The sequence below is a fragment of the Rhinolophus sinicus genome, chromosome 12 (genome assembly GCF_057876585.1).
Source record: "Rhinolophus sinicus isolate RSI-liver-muscle chromosome 12, RSI-T2T, whole genome shotgun sequence".
In the NCBI taxonomy this organism is placed as follows: Eukaryota; Metazoa; Chordata; class Mammalia; order Chiroptera; family Rhinolophidae; genus Rhinolophus; species Rhinolophus sinicus.
This window is the reverse complement of record NC_142512.1, coordinates 4,515,428-4,536,554: the sequence shown is the minus strand read 5'-3', so window position 1 is coordinate 4,536,554 and position 21,127 is coordinate 4,515,428. Positions and strand designations below refer to the sequence as shown.

General features: G+C 52.9%; 1 protein-coding gene across 4 annotated transcripts; it reads right to left on the bottom strand.

Moving 5' to 3' along the window:
• Positions 1 to 988: 988 nt before the first annotated feature.
• FLCN (folliculin) lies at positions 989 to 20,916 on the bottom strand. Of its 4 annotated transcripts, XM_074320721.2 has the most exons (14): positions 17,380 to 17,584; positions 16,876 to 17,004; positions 15,563 to 15,835; positions 14,960 to 15,232; positions 13,309 to 13,455; positions 12,061 to 12,282; positions 11,016 to 11,176; positions 9,475 to 9,566; positions 7,642 to 7,832; positions 5,502 to 5,615; positions 4,634 to 4,757; positions 3,345 to 3,476; positions 3,027 to 3,132; positions 990 to 2,291 (listed from the first exon to the last, which is right to left on the bottom strand). In XM_074320721.2, exons 4-14 carry the CDS (start codon positions 15,206 to 15,208, stop codon positions 2,090 to 2,092), a joined length of 1,740 nt encoding a protein of 579 aa, XP_074176822.1. In that variant the 5' UTR covers positions 15,209 to 15,232; positions 15,563 to 15,835; positions 16,876 to 17,004; positions 17,380 to 17,584; the 3' UTR covers positions 990 to 2,089. The 4 variants fall into 4 exon arrangements, with proteins under 4 accessions (XP_088658000.1, XP_074176822.1, XP_019571536.2 ...); XM_088801874.1 differs by lacking the exons at positions 15,563 to 15,835; positions 16,876 to 17,004; positions 17,380 to 17,584 and adding an exon at positions 18,367 to 18,618 and having other exon boundaries at positions 989 to 2,291; XM_019715977.3 differs by lacking the exons at positions 15,563 to 15,835; positions 16,876 to 17,004; positions 17,380 to 17,584 and adding an exon at positions 20,701 to 20,916.
• Positions 20,917 to 21,127: the final 211 nt, after the last annotated feature.

The window sequence follows — 21,127 nt, the reverse complement described above, 5'->3', positions numbered from 1 at the left end:
CTTATTTTTATTGCTGGAGGCTCTTTTTGCCAAGGATAGGCCTGAGGTGTAAACTTAAGCTTTTCTCAGGTCTTTTCTGAGCTTTTCTTTGGGCATGCAGTCATATTCTAATTTTCCCCATATGCAGTTTTGTGTTTTTCTCCCCCCTGCACCCCCAACTCCAGTTCAAGCCGATGCTTCTCAGTCTAGTTGTGTAGGACGCAGCTCCCTGGCCCATGCTGGTATTATGAGCCTTGCGCTCCACCTGGCTGAGGCAGCTGTGGGTCAGCCACTCACAGCAGCTCATGGCAGCTCTCGCCAGCTGCCAGCCACTCACCGCAGCCCGGGGCAGCCCAGCTCCAGGTCGAGGTGTTGTCCACAATCTTAGCTGTAGAGAGCACAGCTCACTGGCCCATGTGGGAATCAAACCACCCACCTTGGTGTTAGGAGCATGGCGCTCCAACCACCTGAGCCACTGGGCCGCCCCCATATGCAGTTATTTTTGAATGTCATAGTCTTTAATGTCTGGTTCCTAAAAGAGGAAAAGCAAAAAATGAAGCGGGGGAAGAGGGGGGTGGGGGTGGGAAGGGCACTAGCTCATTAAGTCTCCAGGCAGTCACTTCAGCTAGAGGAAGGGCTTGCAGCACTGGGGGAAGGTGCAAAACAATGGCTGCCAATGTCTTTTTCTGCACCTCTGATCAGAAGCAGCAATCTGACTGGAGCACAAATCTCAATAGCTGGGAGGACAGGGTCATTTTCACCATCCTAGCTCCCACTCAGCAGCCCAAGCTGTTGCAGGAACATGTGAACACTGCCTGCCATGTGGCTGAGGGTGCCAAGAGCTGAAATTGACCAAAATTAACAACTTTCCCTGAAAGTTACAAGCCTTTCATAGGCCCAAGTTCCAAAATAGTTACATCATCATTGGTATTACTTTATCCATAAGCTTTTCTGTGATTGATCTCAAGAAAACTTTAGTTATCAAACCAATAAAACCACGTAGTCAACAGTTTATAAAAATACATCTTTATTGTGTTTCAATGTTCTTGCATGATACAGATATCTAGTCATAAAAACTTAAGTCTTCAGGTTAAAGATAAATTAAACAAGCAAAAAACTAAACAAATCATAAAAACTGCTGGAAAATCCCTCTAATGAACCTTTATCAAAAATGCATACTGGGACGATGAAACTCTTATCTTAAATCACCGTAGTCTGAAAACCAACCATAGCCAAGCGTAAATGTTAAATAAAATAATAAATGGCAAGTGATGTGCAATAAAATTATGGTGGGTTTCTGAACTCCATGCACAGTGAGTTAGTCAAGTTAAACGGCTCCACTGAACATTTCAGCAAAATATCATCTTTGTGTAACAAAGATCAGAATCAGAGGCTTGTTCTCAAGCTAGAGGGTACTTTCAAAGCAACCTCAGGAGAGCATGGCCAGAAGACCTGGTAGTCACATAACTTCAGAAGATGAATTCCAGAGGATCCAAAGATGAGGAACACATCTACTCCATCCCCAAAAGCCTTTCCCAGAGCCCTAACTCAAAACCAGATTACTAACAACGACTAAGGACCAGCACCTGTCCTGAAAATTCACAACTCGAGCAAAACATACACACACTCATATAAACCCTGGAAAACTTGCTGAACTTCAGAATAGAAAGTTTCCAATGTTAACCTCCAGAGAGAGCATGATATTGCGGCTAAAATACCCAAGTCAGAACTGGCCTGGCACATTTATAAATGTTGAGGTCTAAGTGCACGACAGGCATCAGACGCACGTTTTCTTTAGACTTCTCTCACAGAGGTGCACAAATGCAGGGGACCCATCCGTTGTCACAAGCCTGCCACTGTCCTCTTCAGCCTGGAGCAACTGAAACAGCTTGTGGGATGGTACCAAGAAGTAAGTCAGGCCCAAATCCCACACACAGGCAAAGGTGAGCCCAACAGTTTCCATTCCTTGCTAGACACCAGCTCTGTGCCAGCAGTTCAGAAATGGGAGGACGGCCTGTGGCTGCTACCAGAGACCCGCTCCTGAGCTCCGTGGCGAGGAGGGCCGCCAGCACTCCCCAGACAGACACAGAGACAGACTTGCACAGCGGCATCAGCTGCGAGGCTCTGAGGCGGTCGGGCTACGGACTGTGGACATGAGGTGCGACTTGTAGGTTTTACTCAGGCCCGTCATCCAGAACTTGAGCAGTTTGACGTTGTCCTCCTCAGACGCTCCGAGGATGCTCAGGAGCTTCTGCGTGTCCTCTTTGGGTCGACTGTCCACCTTGGTGAATTTAAAAAGGACCTTCACCTTGCTGTAGAGAAACAAAAACAAAACACTCAGATCCCACAGCACAATCACCACAGTTCTGGTCCCAGGGACTGCATGGCTTCCAGACCAACAACAGCTCTGCAAACGGAGCCGGAATTCAAATACTCAGAAGACGTAAGACGGCAAGGCGGCAGCCCACACCTGCGCACCTCAGCGTCTCTAATGTGCCCACCAGTTAGAACCCTGGGTAATAGGGCTGGTGCATCAAAACAGCGAAAAAGGAGAAAAGAAAAATTTCCTTAAATTAATGAAAGGAATTGGTTGCTCCTAAGCTTCACTGTTTTATTTGAAATTAGGACAATGTTTGACTAATTTAAATTTGGCAAAAAATTACTAAGAAGGCAGGAATAAAGTAACTTGCTTTAGCAAAAAAGGAACATCTATTATCTTTCAGATCTTTAAAGTTGATTAAACAGCAAAAAGAATTGCTTCCCCTGGAGGCAGCTGTCCTCCCCCCACCCCCCTCACAATGACGCAGCCTGAGGCTTGGGGGCAGCGGGTCACTGGCTGCAGCCACCAGCTAATAAATGTTAAGTAGCGGAGCTGCCATCTGAACTCCTGCTCTTACCCTCTCCTCTCTCCTCCTCTCCTGTGGCCATGGCCTCACCTCTTTTTCTGGAAACAGCTTCTGGTTTTCCTCAGCAGACACTGCTGCCAGCTATCTCGCCCTCCCCACTGAGAAAGCAAAGACTCTGGGAGCCAGGTGCTGTGGACTTACTTCATCCACTCTTCCTTGAGGCAGACGAGGCACTGGTCAACCACATCCACAGACAGATTCTGGTTGGTCAGAGCAGCTTCCATCTTGTTCAGGATGGTCGGGCCCACTGGGAAGAGGGGCGGGGCAGAGTGACGGGAGGTGTGAGCGCGACAGGAGGTGTGAGCACGTGGTGGGAGGTGTCAGCACGGGGGAGGTGTGAGCACGTGGTGGGAGGTGTCAGCACGGGGGGGAGGTGTGAGCACGCGGCAAGAGGCCGCCTCAGCACCCTGCCTCCCGCTCTCCAGCTGGTGAAAGGCAGCCCCGCTCGGCAGCACCCACCTCGCTCTGCAGCTACAGGACTCCCACTGGTCACCACAAACTCGTACTTGCTGAGAGACTGGTCATCGCCACACCCAACTGGGTGGAGGCAGGAGCGAGTGGCCGCGTGGACCTCCACGACGACAGCAAATTCTGTGGCGACACAAACGGCACCGCTCAGTTCAGTGGGCCCCTTCTGTCCCTTCAAGAAGCCCACCTCATTTGGCCACTGCAAATTGTCTCAGATCAACCAGGACAAACTCCAGGCTTCTAAGATGATTGCTTTGGCATTTCAAACCTCTAGTCTATTTGCGGGTAGTGAAGGGTTCATTTTGCCTCAATTAAAGCAACAATACATTATTTTACGGTAACTACCCAGTATCTTATGTATCTCAATTCACTTAACACTAAACAGCCCAGTGACCTAGCGCTAGAGAGCAGTGCCACTATTACCCCATTTTATAGACAGCGAAACAGACTCAGCTAAGTGACTCGCTAAGTCACACAGCTGGCAGTGCTAAGAATTTCAAGCCCATGTCTGAAACCAGAGCCTACATTCCCAAGTCTACCCAGAAAAAAGGCCCAGCCTCGCAGGGACTCAGGACCCAGCCTGGGGGCTGAGGGAGACGCTCAGCGCTGCTGAGGGCCAAATGCCCGCCGACCGACCTCCCGGCCGCCCATGAGCACGACGGCCCCTCACCACGGGCTCGAAGGCCCGACTGCTGGGGATGCCAGGCTTTGCACCCAGGCTGACTCCCGAACTTCCCAGAGCAAAAGAGAGGGCTGCTGATTCGCTTCCTGGTTCTCTGCCTGGAGAAGCTTGTCAGCACTGAGGGCAGAGCCGGGCTGCGCAAGCTCCACTCTACTAATGAATGTCAAGGACACATTTAAGGCACACAAAAGGAACAAAAACTTGGAGAGGACAAGTGTGACAGAACAGTGAGAGGAAAGGGAGGCCACGAGACTTACGCAACCTGACAGCAATGCTGCCACAGCCCCACGGCCTCCAGAATCTCCACGGCACCTCCGACTTTCACTCACCAGGATGGTACCCCAATCCTGACACCCACCTGTGTTCCCACCACCAGACTAAAAACCCCAACCTGCCCCAACTAAAAACCCCACCCCATCAAAGCACCCTTATTATGAGGGTGTCCAGTCCAACCTGCCCCCATTTTAAAGACAGAAAACAGAGGCCCGGTAGTGGGAAAGCTGGTCCTCCAATGTGGGGCCAGCACAGCGAAGAACCAGTTCCAGTTCCACTGCTGAGCCCTGCAGCTCGGGGACAGGCCAACCGGAAAGGCACGCACCTGACGACAGCACATGGGCGGGGATCTGCACGTGCGGGCTGAGGCCCAGGAAGTTGCAGCGGTAAGCCTCCTCGTACTGGCTGCTGTACGGGATGATGCGGACACAGCCCACCGGCAGCATGCTCTAGAGGACACAGCCACTCAGAGGCGACACCAGCGGCGACACCCCGCCCCGCGTCTCCATCACCCACACCCCACAGGCCCTCTGCAGCCCAACGCAAAGCTCCCTCTTCCCAGAAGGCGCCCTGGTTACTTGGCCCCACTGGGGTATCTCCTGGTCATTGGTCATACACGACTCGAGCGGCCTCCTGCTTGAGGGTGTTCATTCTTATATGATTCTTTTATTTCTCAAATATTTGTCTCTTCCCTCATCCCACAAAGAGATGATAAGCTTTTTGAGAGATTGTGTCATATTCATTTTGTGCCCTCACAGGCCTAGGCAGGGGGCAGACATGCACACCCTTTCTGACGACTTAAATACATCAGAGCCCAGCTCAGGCCTTGGCACCCACCACACCTCTGGGAGGGAGACAGCACGCTACCCCTGCATCCCACCCATCAAGATCGCTCTGTGCAGAGAAACAGAACTCGGATGGCTTCTGAGAGTGGGTCCGGGATTGAGGGGGAGATAGGGTAATTAGTTATCAATCTTTCAGGACAGCACAGACTCCTTCCACTGGAAATAACCATCAATAGCTGCCAATTTTAATAGTGGAGGAAAAACACAGATCTTAGATTCAGGCATGAACCTTTGTACTAAGCCATCGATGCATCCTAACATTCACAGCAAAAGTCAAGATTTTTTAAAAAACCCACTAGACAAACCCTGTCCTGCTACAAAACACGTTAAGAAAAAAGCTCCTCTTACCCGAAGAACTTCAAAAGCTGACTGGACGAGATCCGCGTCTCTGCTTTTCCAGATCACCTGGTTCCCCATGAGCACATGCCAGGCCAACATGCGAAAAGACGGGGCACCGAGGACCTGAAAAACAGAGTTCAGTGCTTTGTGCTCTGAATTTTCTTTCTGTCCAATGGACGTTGTGTGTGTTTGTCTAGAAACTTTCTCTGTGTGGTGACGGGAGATGGGTCAGGACAGAGAAAGCCACTTATGTTCATGGGGCGGCTGCGTGACCCGCCCAGTCAGGAGGCAGCGGGAAGTCCCTGGACTTGCACCTAAAAGCCTGGTCCCAAAACTCTTGCATATTTTGTAAGATCTTTTTCCCAACCTTATTTTCAAAACCTTGAAGCGGGAAAAGTATTAGCTTTCTGTAACATTTACCTTCTCTGTATATACATACTTTGTGTTGAACCATTTGAAAGTGACTGGCAGGCATCGTGACCCTTCAGCGCCCAGGAAGAACAAGGGCCTCGCCTACCCAAACCCAACACGCACCACACCCAGAAATGCCACGCTGAGGGAACATACCCAATGTCCAGAGCCGCAAATCACTAACAGTGCCCTTTGTAGCTAGTGCTCCTTCAGTCCTGGAGTCGTTAAACCAGCACGATGGTTTCACTTGTCCTGTCCTCATTCTGCTTTAATCTAGAGCAGCCCCTCCCCAACCCACCTTTTATTAACTTTCATGACACTTATGTTTTAAAAGAATTCAGTCTGTTTTCGTATGGCTTATAAACACAGGGCAGGGAAAAGAAGGCTACAATACTACCTTTCACTAAACCGCAATAGCCTCAAAGCACTCCCACCTCCAGGGGAATTCAAGAGTCCTTCAAACTTTAATCCATGTAAGCAATCAACAAGGATGGTTTCAGCCAAATACATGACTTTGATGGATGTTTCTCATCCAGAAGTCCCACAGAGCACCCGCCACTCAAAATAGAAATAACTATCTTCTGATAAAATTCATGCTTATTATAAAAGTAAATACAGAATATTATAAAAAGGGACGACCTGCCCTTGTAATCTGGTGAGCCCTTCCTCCCCGTGACCAAATATGACCATGGTCCATACTGCTGTGCGTGAGACTTCTGTTTTGTCCTTGGTATACACATACACAGTCACACGCCACATGACGCTATTTGGTCAACAACAGACCACATATACCATGGCAGTGCTCCCATAAAATTATAATAGAGCTGGGGCAGCCGGTTTGCTCAGTGGTCAGAGCGCAGTGCTCATAACACCAAGGTCACCCACTGGTTTCCCACACGGTCCAGTGAGCTGCGCCCTCCACAACTAGACTGAGAACGATGACTTTACATGGAGCTGATGGGTCCTGGAAAAACGCACTGTTCCCCAATATTCCCCAATAAAAACTTAAAAAACAAAAAAATTACAATAGAGCTGAAAAATTCTTATCACCTAGGGACGTCACAGCCGTTGTACCGCAGTAACACAACTCGTGTGTTTGTGGTGATGCTGGTGTAAACTACCTACTGCGCTGCCTGTCATATAAAAGCACAGCACGTGCAGTTACAGCGTGGGTGACGCCATCTGGTGAGTGGAAGTGCACTCTGGGACGCTCGCACAAGGACGGAATCGCCTACCCGCGCATTTCTCAGAACGTATCCATGTCATTAAGTGGTGCAGGACTATAAATACACACACCGTCCTACACAACACATTGCATGCTTTCTTTCTTGTGCTTAATGACATTCCATTGTTCACATGCAATTGCTATGGTTGAACATGTAAGAACAGCCATTGTTTTCAATTTCCAAAGTGTCCAGGCTACATGCAACAAAAAAGTGCTCTTCAGTTCCTTTAGAAGGTTCTAGAATAAGATTAGCAGACATGAGAAGCCAACCATCGATCCAGGTCTTTCTTTAAAGAAAACACCTACAGAATCACTAAAAGGGGAGTCTGATGCTGCGGCTAAGACAGCCAGACTCCACTGTCATTTCAGCCACCCACTAGGGAGTTTCTTGGTCACTTCTAAGCCACCAGGCTCTGTGAGGTCTGGCACATGATGGGTCCCAAGGACAGTATGCTGGAGGGAGAACTGGGTTCTTCTCCTGGGTCTCCCTGGGGCCTCCTGTCTGCCACCTACCTGCCTCATGTGCCGAAGGGACTTAAAGACAGACAGCTTTCGGGGCTGCCAGTTTCCACAGTCTGAAAGCAAAGAAGAATCCGTCGGGCATTTGGTCAGCTCCCGCCCCTCTGCACCCTCCGGCAACACAGGGGCCTTCTCTTCCTCTTCAGCCTCAGAGTTGTCCCAGCTCTCTGATTCCTCTTCCAACTCTGCAAGACGGACGACAAAGGCAATTATGGAACGTGCTGCCCTTGGATTTCTTCATTCCCTGGATGCAACAGTCTCTTTACGTGCCCACTTCAGCCCAAGGCAGCTCATGGTTAAACCGCCAGCAGGTTTCTGACTGCTGGTCTGGGCCAGCCGTCTATACTGTTTGTTGCCTAGGAGCCTCCGGTGGGCCACAGGGGTTCAGTGTGCTGTGCACCCAGCCCAGTACCTCACTCTGCACTGGAAAGCATGAGCTGCTCGCTGCTGGTGGGAAAATTCCAACCCACGGTAAGAATGATAATAGCCCGTGTTTACTGAGTGTGTCCTTGGTCAGGCGCTACTCTAAGGGCTTCCACACGTTATTTCATTTAACCCCTTCAATTGTCCTAAGGTCTCTCCCCATTTTAAAGATACAGAAATAGTTGTTACTTTAATTAGCCTCATGACAACCATCACTAATGGTGAGACCTACGAGGGCCAGGTCCATGCACACGGCACGCCCAGAGCAGCAGAGGCAGGAGCAGAAGCCAGGTCTGGCCGACTCTGAGTGTGTGCCCCAAGCCCCTGTGCTCACCTTCTTTGTGACCAGAATACAATCCGAGACATGACAGCGAGCCCTCCATGCAAGCCTACATTTCCCTCTCCTAACAGGGTATCTCCTGATATGTTTGGCTCTCTGTATAAATTAACCTCACCAACGGACTACTACTGCCACTTTCACTAGCCTAGAAATTTGCAATCAGTACAATACTACACGGTTCTAGGGTCGATTAATCCATGAGACATGAAGGTGGACTACAAGGTTTTGTCTTTCCTGAGCATACTCTGCTCTCCCTGAAACTCTCCTCCTTTCCCTACTCAGGAAAGCATGTGTGAATGCAAGTGTGTACAAGGCACCTGGCTACAGGAGTAACCTTGAAACATTTCCAACTTATTAAGAAGGTCACTGATTTGCAAACAGAAGCCTATCAAGCATGATTAGTAACTAACGAGACACAATGTGCACCACAAGCTCGGCTTACTCAACCTTGCAGTTTAGACTGGGGACCAACATCACCAAAAATCCAATCATCACCGAAGGAAAAGCACAGCCAGATCGAGATGAGTTCCTGGCTGGTGTCTGCTGCACCAGAATCCCCTGGGAAGTTACTTAAAAGAGGCCCGAGCCCCAGACATGGACATCTGATCGTGAACCTGGGGGGGGGGGGGGGGGAGTTTCCCAGATACCAGTGAGGTGTGGGAGTCGCTGCCCTTCCTTGATGAAAGTCTTGGGTCCAACTGGAGCATAACATTTTATTGTTAAAGAGCAAAGAATAAGCGACTGTCTAGAAAGGCCAACCCCTTGGCTACCGATAAAATAGTAACTGGAAACCTCCCATCAATCAGTCCTCTGACAGACTGACAGCCCTATCGGAGGATTCTCCTAACCTGCCTGGGGTCACAAACTTTCAGGTGACGGGCAAGGACAATGAGAGAGGAAATCACAATAAAACACCAGGGTTACAGGGCAAGCTTCTGCAGATGTTGCTCCTAGTTCCGCTTTGCCAGCTCTTTCTGCCAGCATGGAGGAGGGTCGGGTGGCTGAGATGGTCCCCAACAGCCACCGCAGGCAAAGGCTTCCCACACCAGCACCTCTCGTCTCACCTGCAAGCTTTTCCATCTGAACCAAGGTGTCCTCGGTGGGGGCGCCCTCCAGGAGCTTCTCCGTCAGCCGGCTGCCACACGCTTTCAGGAGCCTGGAGAACAAAGCCAGAATGTGTTCTTGCCAAAAGGAAAACCAACCCTGACACCAATCGAGCCTTTTGGTCTAACTACCAGTTTACAGAAAATACAGGCAATGGCTTTGAACAACACCGCGACAACCAGCCAAATCCCAAAGGGAGACTCCACAGGACCGATGCCCCAGGTCCTCCGACAAAGAGCATCGGAAAATCAGGGGCAGGGAGGGAGGGAGAGGAGCTGCTCTAGCCGGAGAGATTTAGGACCCAATTCAAAAGTCAACTCCGAGGCAAAAAAGGAAAGGTGAACCTGGACTGGGCTAAGGAATCAGTCCATTTCGTCGCGCATGGTCATGCTTTACGGCGGAAACAATACAATTAACACTGACTTTAAAAAAATTCTAGAAAAAAAAGGGAGGGGACAGATGAAAAAGGAGTGACATGTTGGTAACGCTAAACCGGGACGACGAGGACGAGCCGTTCACTGTCCTCTTCCTTCTACTTCGGGCTGGTGAAAAATGTCCTTAATAGAAATGGTTTTTAAAAGAGAAGCAATGTGTGTCGGGTGGGGGTGGGGGGACACTTCCTCTTTAGTTCGCAGCCCTCGGAGCTGCACTCAAGGATCCTTCTACATTTGAGGCGCTCATGCACACCAGGCCCTGATTTAGATGAGACAAGACCCTAGACTTGAAGCTGACACTGCACAGGAATGAGGATTCGGGGAGTCTCTGGAAGGAGTGTACCTCGCAAAGGGAGAAAAACAACAATTTGTGGCCAGAGGACAAGCTGCGGTGGTTTCAAATATGTCCACGAATTCATTGATACTCCTCCCTTTAAAAGATGGAGGCTCGTCCTCTCCTCCTGCCGAGCCTGGCTTTAGTGACACAGCACATTTCCTACAAGCAGCACGTGCAGGAGGTGACCGTGGGTGAGCGCCGAGGCCGCGTCAGGCACCTCGCAGATCCCATCCGTTCTCTTGGCTCACTCACTCCGAGGGCGTCAGCTCGTGTGTCCACACGGCCATTAGCTGAGGCCTCCTGCTCACAGCTGGCACCCACCTGCCGGGCCCGTGGGCAGCCAGCGCTTCAGGGGCTGCAGCCTGGCTGACCAGAAACTCCTCGGCAGCTAAGCCAGAACTGGCCAGCTGAGCCTCTCCGGTGCCTGACCCACAAGAGCTGCGGGAGATAAACGCTTACTGCTGTCTACAAAGAAGGGAGGAGATCGCTGCTCTTGGAATGGAGATGTCATTTGAAACACATCCTTGGGAGGTGAGTTCCACCCGAATCCGTCCTGCACATGCTCAGGGGGGAAACTGCACCCAGTTCAAGGCTCACTGACAGGACACACCATGGAGGCACCAGGAACTAACTCATCCGACAACTGCCTCCCTGCACCCATGCGCAATCCAACCAACATACTGTGACCTCTTATTCCAACTGTTGCTAAGCAACTGGAGACTCTCATTACCAAGCGAAGGAAGTGTGCAGGCATGCCCACAGGTTGTCGTCGCTCGTCAAGGATGTCAGTGAACGGGCAGCGTTACCATTCCTTTGGTGCAGAAATGGTGTAAAAGCCGTGTTCATTCTCTGGGCACGCTGGGGGCATCCAAACTGCTCTGCTTCAAACACCTGAAATGCACAGGGAAGGGAAGCCCGTTAACGAAACAAAATGAGCGAGCAGCCCAGCTCGTTCTCCTGAAGACTGTCGCACTCTGCTCCCTGATGCAGAGCAGAAAATGCCAGGTCTTCTAATTCCTGCCAGAATGCTTTGCTTCCCCAGCCAGATCAGAAGCCGCCTGAGAAAAGGAACTGGTTAGGAACTTCTCCTGGCCCCTGGCTTACAACCACCAACGCATTAGGCACCACGGGCACTCAGGCGGCATGTGTGCTTGAGGTGGTCGTTACTGACGCTCCAGAGTATCTCCGGCTGTCCCCTGCAGGCACACGGGCATTCACTACTCAGAGCTCGTGTGGGGCGGGGGACCGGGGCCCTCTGTGCCCTCCAACTGGCCCATGAGCACACGCCCTATGGCCGCTGCCCCACCTGCCAAGACGCCTACAACAAGCAGATCCCCCGCTGCCCTGCAATGGACGTGGCACATGAACAAGAAAAAGGCTGGTTTTACGCCGCTGAGGTTTAAGCCGCTGAGGCTGTTTGTTGCCAGAGCGTAACCTGGCGCAGCCTGAGAGATGCAATGCCGAGGCTGAAGGTCTGCAACACAATTACTGCACAGGCTTTCGGAATGAAGGTGAGAGGAAGCAAAGACAGGGATAAAACCAGGGTGTCTGACTGTGGCAAAGCAGCCGGAGTTGAATGACCACCAGAACAATGGACTCGAGAGAGACCAGTAAAGCAAGCAGGCCTCACTGACCCGCGAGGCTTGTGCCCACAAGCCCGACTCTGAAGCCTGGAGGTCACAGTGCAGGCACAGCAGCGGCCCCGGGCTGCGTGCTGGCACCCCCTCAGTGCACAGTTCCGTGCCCCCCGCCACGGCTCCCCGCCCCGGGCTCACCTTGAGTGCCTTGCCCTGCAGCTCATCAATGATCCCGCGGATCTTCCCCAGCAGGAAGGGCCAGGAGTTGATGAGGTAGATCCGGTCCATCATGATGGTAATGACACTGTACCAGCGCTGGAAGCCCCTCGCCAGGCTGTCTTTGATGAAGAACGTGTGGCTGAACACGAACCCATGCTGCTCGTCCCCAAAGAAGATGGGGCCTTCACGGCCAGGGCACACCTGGAACAGAAGCACTGCCACTCCAGGACACAGTCACAGAAAACCACGGCTCCCGCTCAAATCCCTCCCTCTGCACGAATCAGCCACCACTGCTTAGGGAGCGTGGGGAGGGCGGGGATGAGAGGAAAACGCTGCTTTCACCTGCTGCTGGGGTCAAGCTTCCTAAAGATAACGTTTGTCACCATGGAATGCAGGGGCCAGTAAAGCAGGTTCAAAACTTTCTTCCACCGTGATATAGAAGTAACTCCTGTACGAATATTCTACCCTTCCAGATGCACATTTGCCACATCATTCATCTGGAATACACTGGGGAGCTGGCGGTCAAAACAGCCACTGAGAGTCCACCGAATAAGATTTGCACACTTTATTTGTGGCACAGAACTCAGGTCTCCCTCGCGACATCATCACTCACTTTACACACGTCTATCGGACATGCTCAGCCGCCCTCCTAGCAGATTTGCAGCAAGAAATCAAAAGGGCTGCCAGAGGCAGGCACGCCGCAACAGGAAGCGAGACCTCGGAGCGAGGCAGCGCGGCACGTCTGATCAAGTGGGGTGATGACAGGAAGTCTCGGTAACTGGATTACGAGTTCTTGTGACAGATCAAAACATAAGAGCTACGAGTAACGCTCAGCAACAGCGGCCCTACAGTTTAGAAACACATGGATTCCCTCCCCCGGAGGCACCGAGAGCACGGCGACTAGAAAACAAAACAGGTGAACTACACGTGCCACAAGTATCCAGGTCTTAGCAACACATCCATCAAGAATGGATAAGTAACAAAAGTTTGGTCCTTCAAAGGATAAGCCAGCAACCATTTAGGAAACTCAAGTCCAACACAACGTATTGTGGAGGGCTCTGGAGAAGAGGCTACCCTGAGCTGCGCGCGCCCGGATTTGCCCACCCTCTTCCTGACAGAACTGACTTCCGCCTTCCTTCCTGGAGCAACACCGCACCCGTCCAGGGCATCTGGGAGCGGGTGGGACCCCGAGACAGCCACCTGCCTTCCCAGGTCACCGGCGCTCACCTCACAGCTCAGGCTCCGCACGCAAGCCTGGCGGACGATGCTGAAAAGCTGGGGGTGGTTGGGGTGCTGGTGACTGACATACTTAATTGAGGTCTCTTTATCGTGGCTGATATACCCGGGGTGCCCTGCAGCAAGGGACCGGCAGCCCTGCCCATGAGAAGGAGAAGGAAAACAGTCAGTCAGGAGGCAGGCAACACACTTTCTTATTCATATGCAAACCTGAAGCAGAAAACTCAATCTATTTTCTTTTAAAAATAACTGGCTTGTAGTTACACTTACCTGAGGATTTCAGTGTTTCCTGAGTAGGACAACCAGGGTGCAAAGATCACAAAGGTCGTCAAAGAGTCTGAGTAACAGATCTCCTCTACTGAGCGCCTGTGTACCAGGTTCAAGGTCAGGCGATTAAGTTCACGAACTCATCCTAGAACAAGTGCTGCACCTCATTGCTGAGTATCACTATGGTCACCTTCGAAGTACTCCCTTGGGAAGCTATGCACTGACGCCAGGGCCTAGTCCACCCTTAAAACAATTTTGGAACTCTTTTTCTAGAATGGCCATTAGAGCTGTCATCGTGTTACCCCTAATGTCCTGAATGTCACCCAAATGTCTTCCTTTCAATATTTCCTTTATCTTCGGGTAAAGAAAGAAGTCATTGCGGAACCAGATCAGGTGAGTAGGGAGGGAGTTCCGATACAGTTATTTGTTTCCTGGCTAAAAACTCCCTCACAGACAGTGCCGTGTGAGCAGGTGCATTGTCGTGATGCAAGAGCCATGAATTGCTGGAGAAAAGTTCAGGTCATTTAACTTTTTCATGCAGCCTTTTCAGCACTTCCAAACTGTAAACTTGGTTAACTCTTTGTCCAATTGGTACAAACTTATAAGGAATAATTCCTCTGATATCAAAAAAGGTTAGCAACATCACTGCAAGTTCGCAAACTTAAATTGTCACACCTCGTATTATGAAAAGCTCTGCATAAATTATCTCATTTAATCCAAAGCACAGCCCTGAGATAATTACGGTGAGAATCCCCATCACGCAGAAGGCAAAACTGAGGCTCAAAGCTGTGAGGTGGCTCACACAGTTCTCTGTGCTGGCTTCTGTCCTCGATCCTGACATAACCACATGGCAGGGGTCTCAGTAGAAGGCCAAATGTCAGCACTGGTGTGAGCAAGGATCCAATGCTACCCCTGATTGCGGGGCCCAACTCAGGTCCCTCACGTGAAGAAACGGCCAGTGAGGGCACTTAAACCACATTTCCCAGAGTGCATGAAGCAGCATGCAGAGGAACACCCGGGACCCCACGAGGAGGAAGCTCCCCGAGAACACCAGACTGGGGGATCAGTCAGGTGTGCACACGAGCGTGTAGAAGGGAGAGCTGAAAGGCAAATGTGGCAGTGGTGCCAACTGCTGGCACAGAGCGGACTGAAAAAGCCAAAGCCAGGATAAAGGGAGAGAGCCAAAGGGACATAAAAGCAGCAAACCGGGTCCACAGAGAACGGTCTGCACACATCACCCGAACAGCACACCTTCTGTGAGGTTCCGTCTACTGTGCCACAGGGCCTACTGTCCACCTGGGGGAGGCCCCACGCACAGGCACAAGCACGAGCCCCTGGAGAGAAGGAAACATCCCCAGCCCCGAGAGTCACTTGCCTCACACATGTCTGACTTTTTGGGCCCTGGGCTGCTGGACTCTGCACTGGCTCCTTCTGCTGGGCTGTGGGTGCGGGTCCGACTGCTCATCTGAATGCCGCCTTCCTCCTCCTCGGCCTGTTCGCCTGGGCCAGGGCTGTCCTCATTCCCAGCCCCTTTCGGAAGAGGAGCGTGGAGAACCTCGGTGCAGAAGAGGGTGCGGGGTCCGTGGAGCTCGCAGAAGTGACACAGCGCGACGATGGCATTCATGGTGCCTTGGAGACAGCACGAGGCCTGGGGGCAGGAGGGGACACCATGAACACTAGTGCGTTCACAGCCCAGAACCTGCCGGCCACTCCGGAGCACAGGGCCTGGGCAGGGGTCATCAACGGGCTTCTCAACCAGCAGCGGCAGGTCCGCCAGCCAGGCAGCATGAGTGGAGCACCCACTCTGTGCCAGCACTGCAGTGAGTGCAGGGAAACCAGACAGACAGAGACAGACGGACAGGGTCCCTGCCCGTCAGGAGTTACAACAAACAGGAGGAAAAATGTAACTCAACCATCACAGAGAAAACCTTTCCGTTAGAACTGCGAGGACTATGAGGCAGACAGACCACACACTCACGAGTGACGACGCAGCAAACGCCACTGGAGGAGCAGCTGTTATTCATGCAGCAGCTGTTGAGCAATAGCTGTCATGCTCAGGTGCTGGGCAGTTTTAGGTGATGAATGCTGGCCTCACACAGCTTCCCTTCTAGGAGGGGAAACCGGGTCCACAGAACACCAGGAGCTGCTTCCTCTCCTGGGATGACAGCACCAGGAATACAAGTACAGAGGGCCCACGGCAGAGAATCACTGGAGGAGGTGGTTGCAGACAGAAGGGCTCCTGGAGCGAGAACTGAGGGAACAGAGAACCATGGGGGCCAAGGACAGGGCACGACTGGGGTACGAGTGTCGGCAGTTAGGGAATGAGGACAGAAAGGTAGGGGGATGCAGATTTGGGGTCCCTTCCAGGCCATGGGAAGACCCTGAATTTTTTTCAGAGATTGGAGAGCCTTTGGTGGGTTCTAATGAGAAACGTGATACATTGGAATCTTATTTTAAAAGGAATATTCTGGCTGTTGTGCAGCAGAGAGACTTTGGAGCCAGGGCAGAAGCAGGGAAACCAGCTGTGGCGTTCCCACTGCCTCTCGTGAGAAGAGATGGCCTGGGCTAGGGTGGGCGGTGGGAGGTGGTAAGGGACAGTCAGACTGTGACGCTGTTGCTGTTCCCAAGGCAGAGCCAGCACTGCTGGGGGGTGGGCCACGGAGCGTAAAGACAGGAGCAAAGCTAAAGGAATGTGGGCGGCAGGAGAAGAAGTGAGGGGCAGGCCAAGAGGCAGCGCCTGCTAACCCTCCAAGAGGAGCTGATGGAATGTGGGGGCAGAGCTGAGGGGGCGGGCAGTCCTGGGGGGGATGGGAGCACCTCGATGGGGCCTGGGGGCCCCCAGAGCTTAGATGTGAGGGAGAGAAAGAGCTGCAAGGGGGACAGAGAACGAAAGACAGTGAGGCGAACTTGGGTTATTCCAGAGACAAAGTGAGCAAAACAGAATCAGGAGAGAGGCCGAGTCCTGGAGGAGGTCGCGGGGGATGGGCCTGGGCAGCAAGTCAGCAGCTTGTCATTGTTGAGGGAGGGGATGCGGATGCAGACACGAGTGCCCTCTGGTCGGGAAAATCGGGCAAGGCTTTACAGGTGGGAGCGTGTCCACGCGGCTGACAGGCAGGAGAGATCTGGAAATGAGAGAACCCAGGAGCAAAGCCATAGACGTAGGACAGTGGCAGCCCAGCTGGCCTGACCCGTGTGACACAGAAGGGCCGGGAAGCCAAGCTAAAAAGGGAACGTGTATTCTCTAGACCCATGTTGTCCAATCCAATAACCATGAGTCACGTGGCAACTTACATTTAAGTAAAATGAAAAGCCCCTTTCCTCAGTCTCACTGGTCACACGTGGCTCAGTCACCATGTTAAAAGGCCAGTGCAGATCGTGGAACATGTGCGTCACCACAGAAAGCTCTATCGGGCAGCCTTGCTCAAAACAATGGGGAACCGCTTAAGTTTCGGAATGTCTGAGAGTGGACAGTGGCCAGGTTCTAAACCCTCTTCTCCTATGGGGACCCCATCCCCCATCGTGGAGCCAAAGATCAGAATCCTCTGTCCTCACCCCGTGAGCAGCACGGGCACGGCTGTGGCGCAGCCAGTCACAGGTGCCTGCCTGGGATGCTGAACCTCGAGAAGGGAGGCAAAGCAGCAGCCAGTGTGAACACGCACAGCACGGATGGGGCGTCCCCTGGGGGACAGCACCCTCAAAACCCATTTGCGCTGTGTCCCTGGATGTGCCTCCGGGCAGCCCCCCTGCTGCTGGCCCTGCTCACAGCCTCGCCTGCCTGGCCCCTCTGCCACCCACCTGATGTTTTGCAATCAACCTCTCAGCTGATGTGGACAGGGGCTGACACTCAAGTGGTTACAGCAGGAACGTCAGAGGCCGGCACAAAACAGACATGTGACGAGAACAGCAGGTGTGCTGACAGCAAGTCAGGCCTGGCGATCAGACATGGGGAGACAGACGGGTGGCTGGCAGGTACGGAAACCCGGGGCATGGGTAGATTGTTCTGCAGGAGGTGGGCAGTGGGAGAGAAGACAGAGTTTAAGAGCTGGGAGAACATGAGGTTGAAAGCCGTGCGAGTTCGTGGAGATTCTGGACTGCAGGATCAGAGAAGGCGGCCTGGAGAGAAAGACCCTGAACACCCCCCACGGCCTTCTGCCTCGCCCCTCCTCACCATTCTGTGTCTCCTTGCGTGCCCCTTCTAGGAGAAGCCCCCAGTCAGCCCACCCAGACGAGCTGTCACCTCCCACTTCCAGCCCATCACTCGCTGCCCGTTCATCCTGGGGACTGGGACCCAAGGGAGAGGCTTTGTGTTGTCTACAGCAGCTCCCAACACACAGGAAGGACCAAATCACTAGGCGTTGGAGAAATGAGAGAATTTAGAAGCTGCCCACAGAGAGATGACAGTTGTTGCCACAGAAGTGGAGAGCTCATCAAGGGTATCGACGGACAGGAGAGGTTCAAGAGCACAACCGTGGGGAACACGAGTCCAGGAGCCTCGTGTCACGGGAACCAAATAAACCAAACTGACAGAAAGGTTCCACGGGGCTCCTTACAGTGAGGTCAAGGAAAATAATGGTTTAAAATCCACTGTGGAAGAGGTGGTGAGGCAACCACTGATGGAATAAGAACCTTGGAGAAAGCGGTATTGGGACTCAAACTAAAGGCAGAGGGGTTAACCCTGGACACGGGGGCCACGGCTCCCTCGGAGAAGCACAGGAGAGAAATAAAGGTGGCTTCAAGCAAGACGTCCACACGAAAGCAGCCCTGGGCCCTGGTTCACCCCACCTGCAGCGCCTCCATACGAACCTCTATCCTCAGCGGAACCACGTCCCTCGTCCCACCTAGGCTAGCGCATGCAAGGCCATTTCCAACTGAGTCAAGTAGGACAATGGCAGCCATACTTCAGCTTTAAGACCTGACATTTTCTAGGTAAAGAAAAAAAACCAGAGCTAATTCTAAGAGCAATGCACTTTGTGGCATGAAAAAAAGTTCAAGCAGCTTACAGCCAACCTCAAATTAGAGCAGCACAAAAGAGGATTTGGGGGTTCCAGTGGTTCTGAATGGCTTAGCAGGCCTTTCTCTTTTGAGCAGTAGCTGACAGCAGGCTGACACTGCTGACAAAGCCTTGGCTGAAGTTACACCTCTATAGCAGTACTTCATAAAAGCTCTCTTGAAACATGTTTATATTTAAATAAATTTGTAAAATATAAAACGTAAAATACAAAACGTCCTACTTTTGGTTAGAAGGCAGTGAGGTACTCTAAATAACACTTAGCTCCGGAGTCACACAGACCTTCTGTGTTGGGCAACAGCCTGTCCCCAGCCCTTACCGGCCACATGATGTCAACATGTTACTTTACCTCTCTGAGCACCACCCTAAAGCTGAGAAACAGAGGGCCAAACCCCACCTCTCAGTTAGTGGAATCAAAATTCTGGGCAGCATGAGGTCACTTCTTTATTCAAGCTCCCATTCCTGAAAAAAACTATTATGCCTAATATGCATAAACTATTATGCGCTTCCCTTCCAACAAGCTTTCCAGAATATAAGGAAGAAGGAGAAACCTTCACCCATCCAACAGTCTCTTCAACATCATACTCAAAGCAAGTGCTCAAATACCTAGAAGAGGCAGCGTCCTTGTTCACGCCCCCCTCCCAGTGGCTGAGCCTGACCTGGACGGTGATGTCCGAAGCGTCCTCCCACTTGTGTGGTGCGTCCTGGCCCTGCATCTATTTAATCCCCACTTCCTGTGGTCTTCTCACAAGACCGCAGAGGATTAAAGATAACAGTAAGTAGGCACGCTCTGCAATGAACTCAGGTATTAAAATGGCTCTTAACCAGTGGTCTGCATCAGAATCCCCTGCAGCTTCTCTAACTAGTGTCCCACAGGGGAGCCTGTTGGGATTCCAGCAAGCGAAGGCGGAAAGTTCCACAGGGGATTGCTTCCTGCTCAGACCCACTCGCAGGGTGGCTCTACTGTATCTACCGACTTCACCTGGATTTCCGTTTACAGAGCTCCCTGATGTATAACACTGGAAGAGCCAACAGTTTCACGTGCCACTTGAGCCACTATTACTCTTATTCGATGACACTGATAAACTCGTGCGCCCATCACTTTCTTTGCGGTGACATGGAGTCCATCTTGCCAGCCTGGAATGTCACCAGGGACTGGAGAACCAGCACTTCCTTTCAGCAGCCCCTCCTTGCCCCCTGCATCCGACGCTGCTGAGGACCCCTGTGCACCTCAACCCACAAGGAGCCCATCCCGGGGCTAAACATTCTTTCCAGGCGACAGGATGTGTCTGCCAACACCCACCCAACTGGAGACAGATGTCTCCTACCCTCCCTGGAGAACCCTGATCAGAGCCCCCTCGGAATGTCTCCTGGGAAAGAAGCAATTATGACACACACCCTCACCCCTAAACCAGGGGTGAGGCAAAACCGGGGGGTGGGGTGGGGGGCAGGCAAAGAGTGAGCCTCACAGCAACGTGAAAGGACAACAAAGCAACGATGCTGAACGCAGGTCCCGTTTCGCACCCCCGCCCTCCACACCGCGGGTCCCCGCACCCCCGTCCTGCCGGGCCCCGAACCACCCCGATCACGCACCTCACACCAACTCACAACTCAGTCGTGCCCCTCAGCTACCCCGGTGGCCGGCAGGTCGCGACCTCGCCACCGGGGCTCATTCCCCGTCCTGGTCCCAGACCCGCCCCAAGCGACTCGCTCCAGCCCCGCCACCCACTCCGCTCTCAGCCCTTCGCCCGAAGCCAGGCGCCCCGCACACCTCCAAGCAGCAGCCCAACAACCCGGCCCCGGCCCAGACCCGCCTCGGACTAAGCGGACCAGCCAGGTCGCCGCTCCGGGCCTCTGCCCGCACGGACCCAGCGGGGCCGGCCCTGGCACCGAGCCCCCGGCGGAGCTGAACTCCGACGGGCCCGGGGCTGGCGCTCGGGCCGCCGCGCACCTGACAGCGCGTCTTCCCCCGCGGCCCGCCCTGCGCCCCTCGTGGAGCCCGTCGGCCCCCGGCGCCCAGCCCCGCAGGACGCCCGCCAGCCCCTCGCGAGCCCCGGCTCCCCGCTCTGCAAGGCGGCCTCAGCTCTGCCCAGGGCCGCCGCACTCACCCGCGTCCCGCAGCAGCCGCAGCCCCGGACGCCGAGCCCGAGGCGCGTGATTCGGCCGGGCCGTACCATCCGCCCAGCCCGCGGAGGGGCGCACGGACCGCCCGAGCGCGCCCCTGCCCGCGAAGCGAGCGAATCCTCCCCAGGCCCAGCACACCCCAGAGGCCGCGCGGGCCCGGCGACCTGAAGCCGCTGCCGGCAGCCCCCTCTTCCTCCGGCCCTATCCCGCACCCCCCACCGCGATCGGAATGGTTCCATCCACACCCGCTGGGGTTATTGGAGGAAACCATTTCAAAAGGGGGGAAATACTTAAATTAAAAATTTGAGAAAAAGTATCGCCATCCTAGGACTTTAGGTCCACACCGAAGAAAAAGGGAAAGAGAGAGTCTCAACATTATAAAAAGGTCTGTATTTTCTTTTTAAAGTTGGT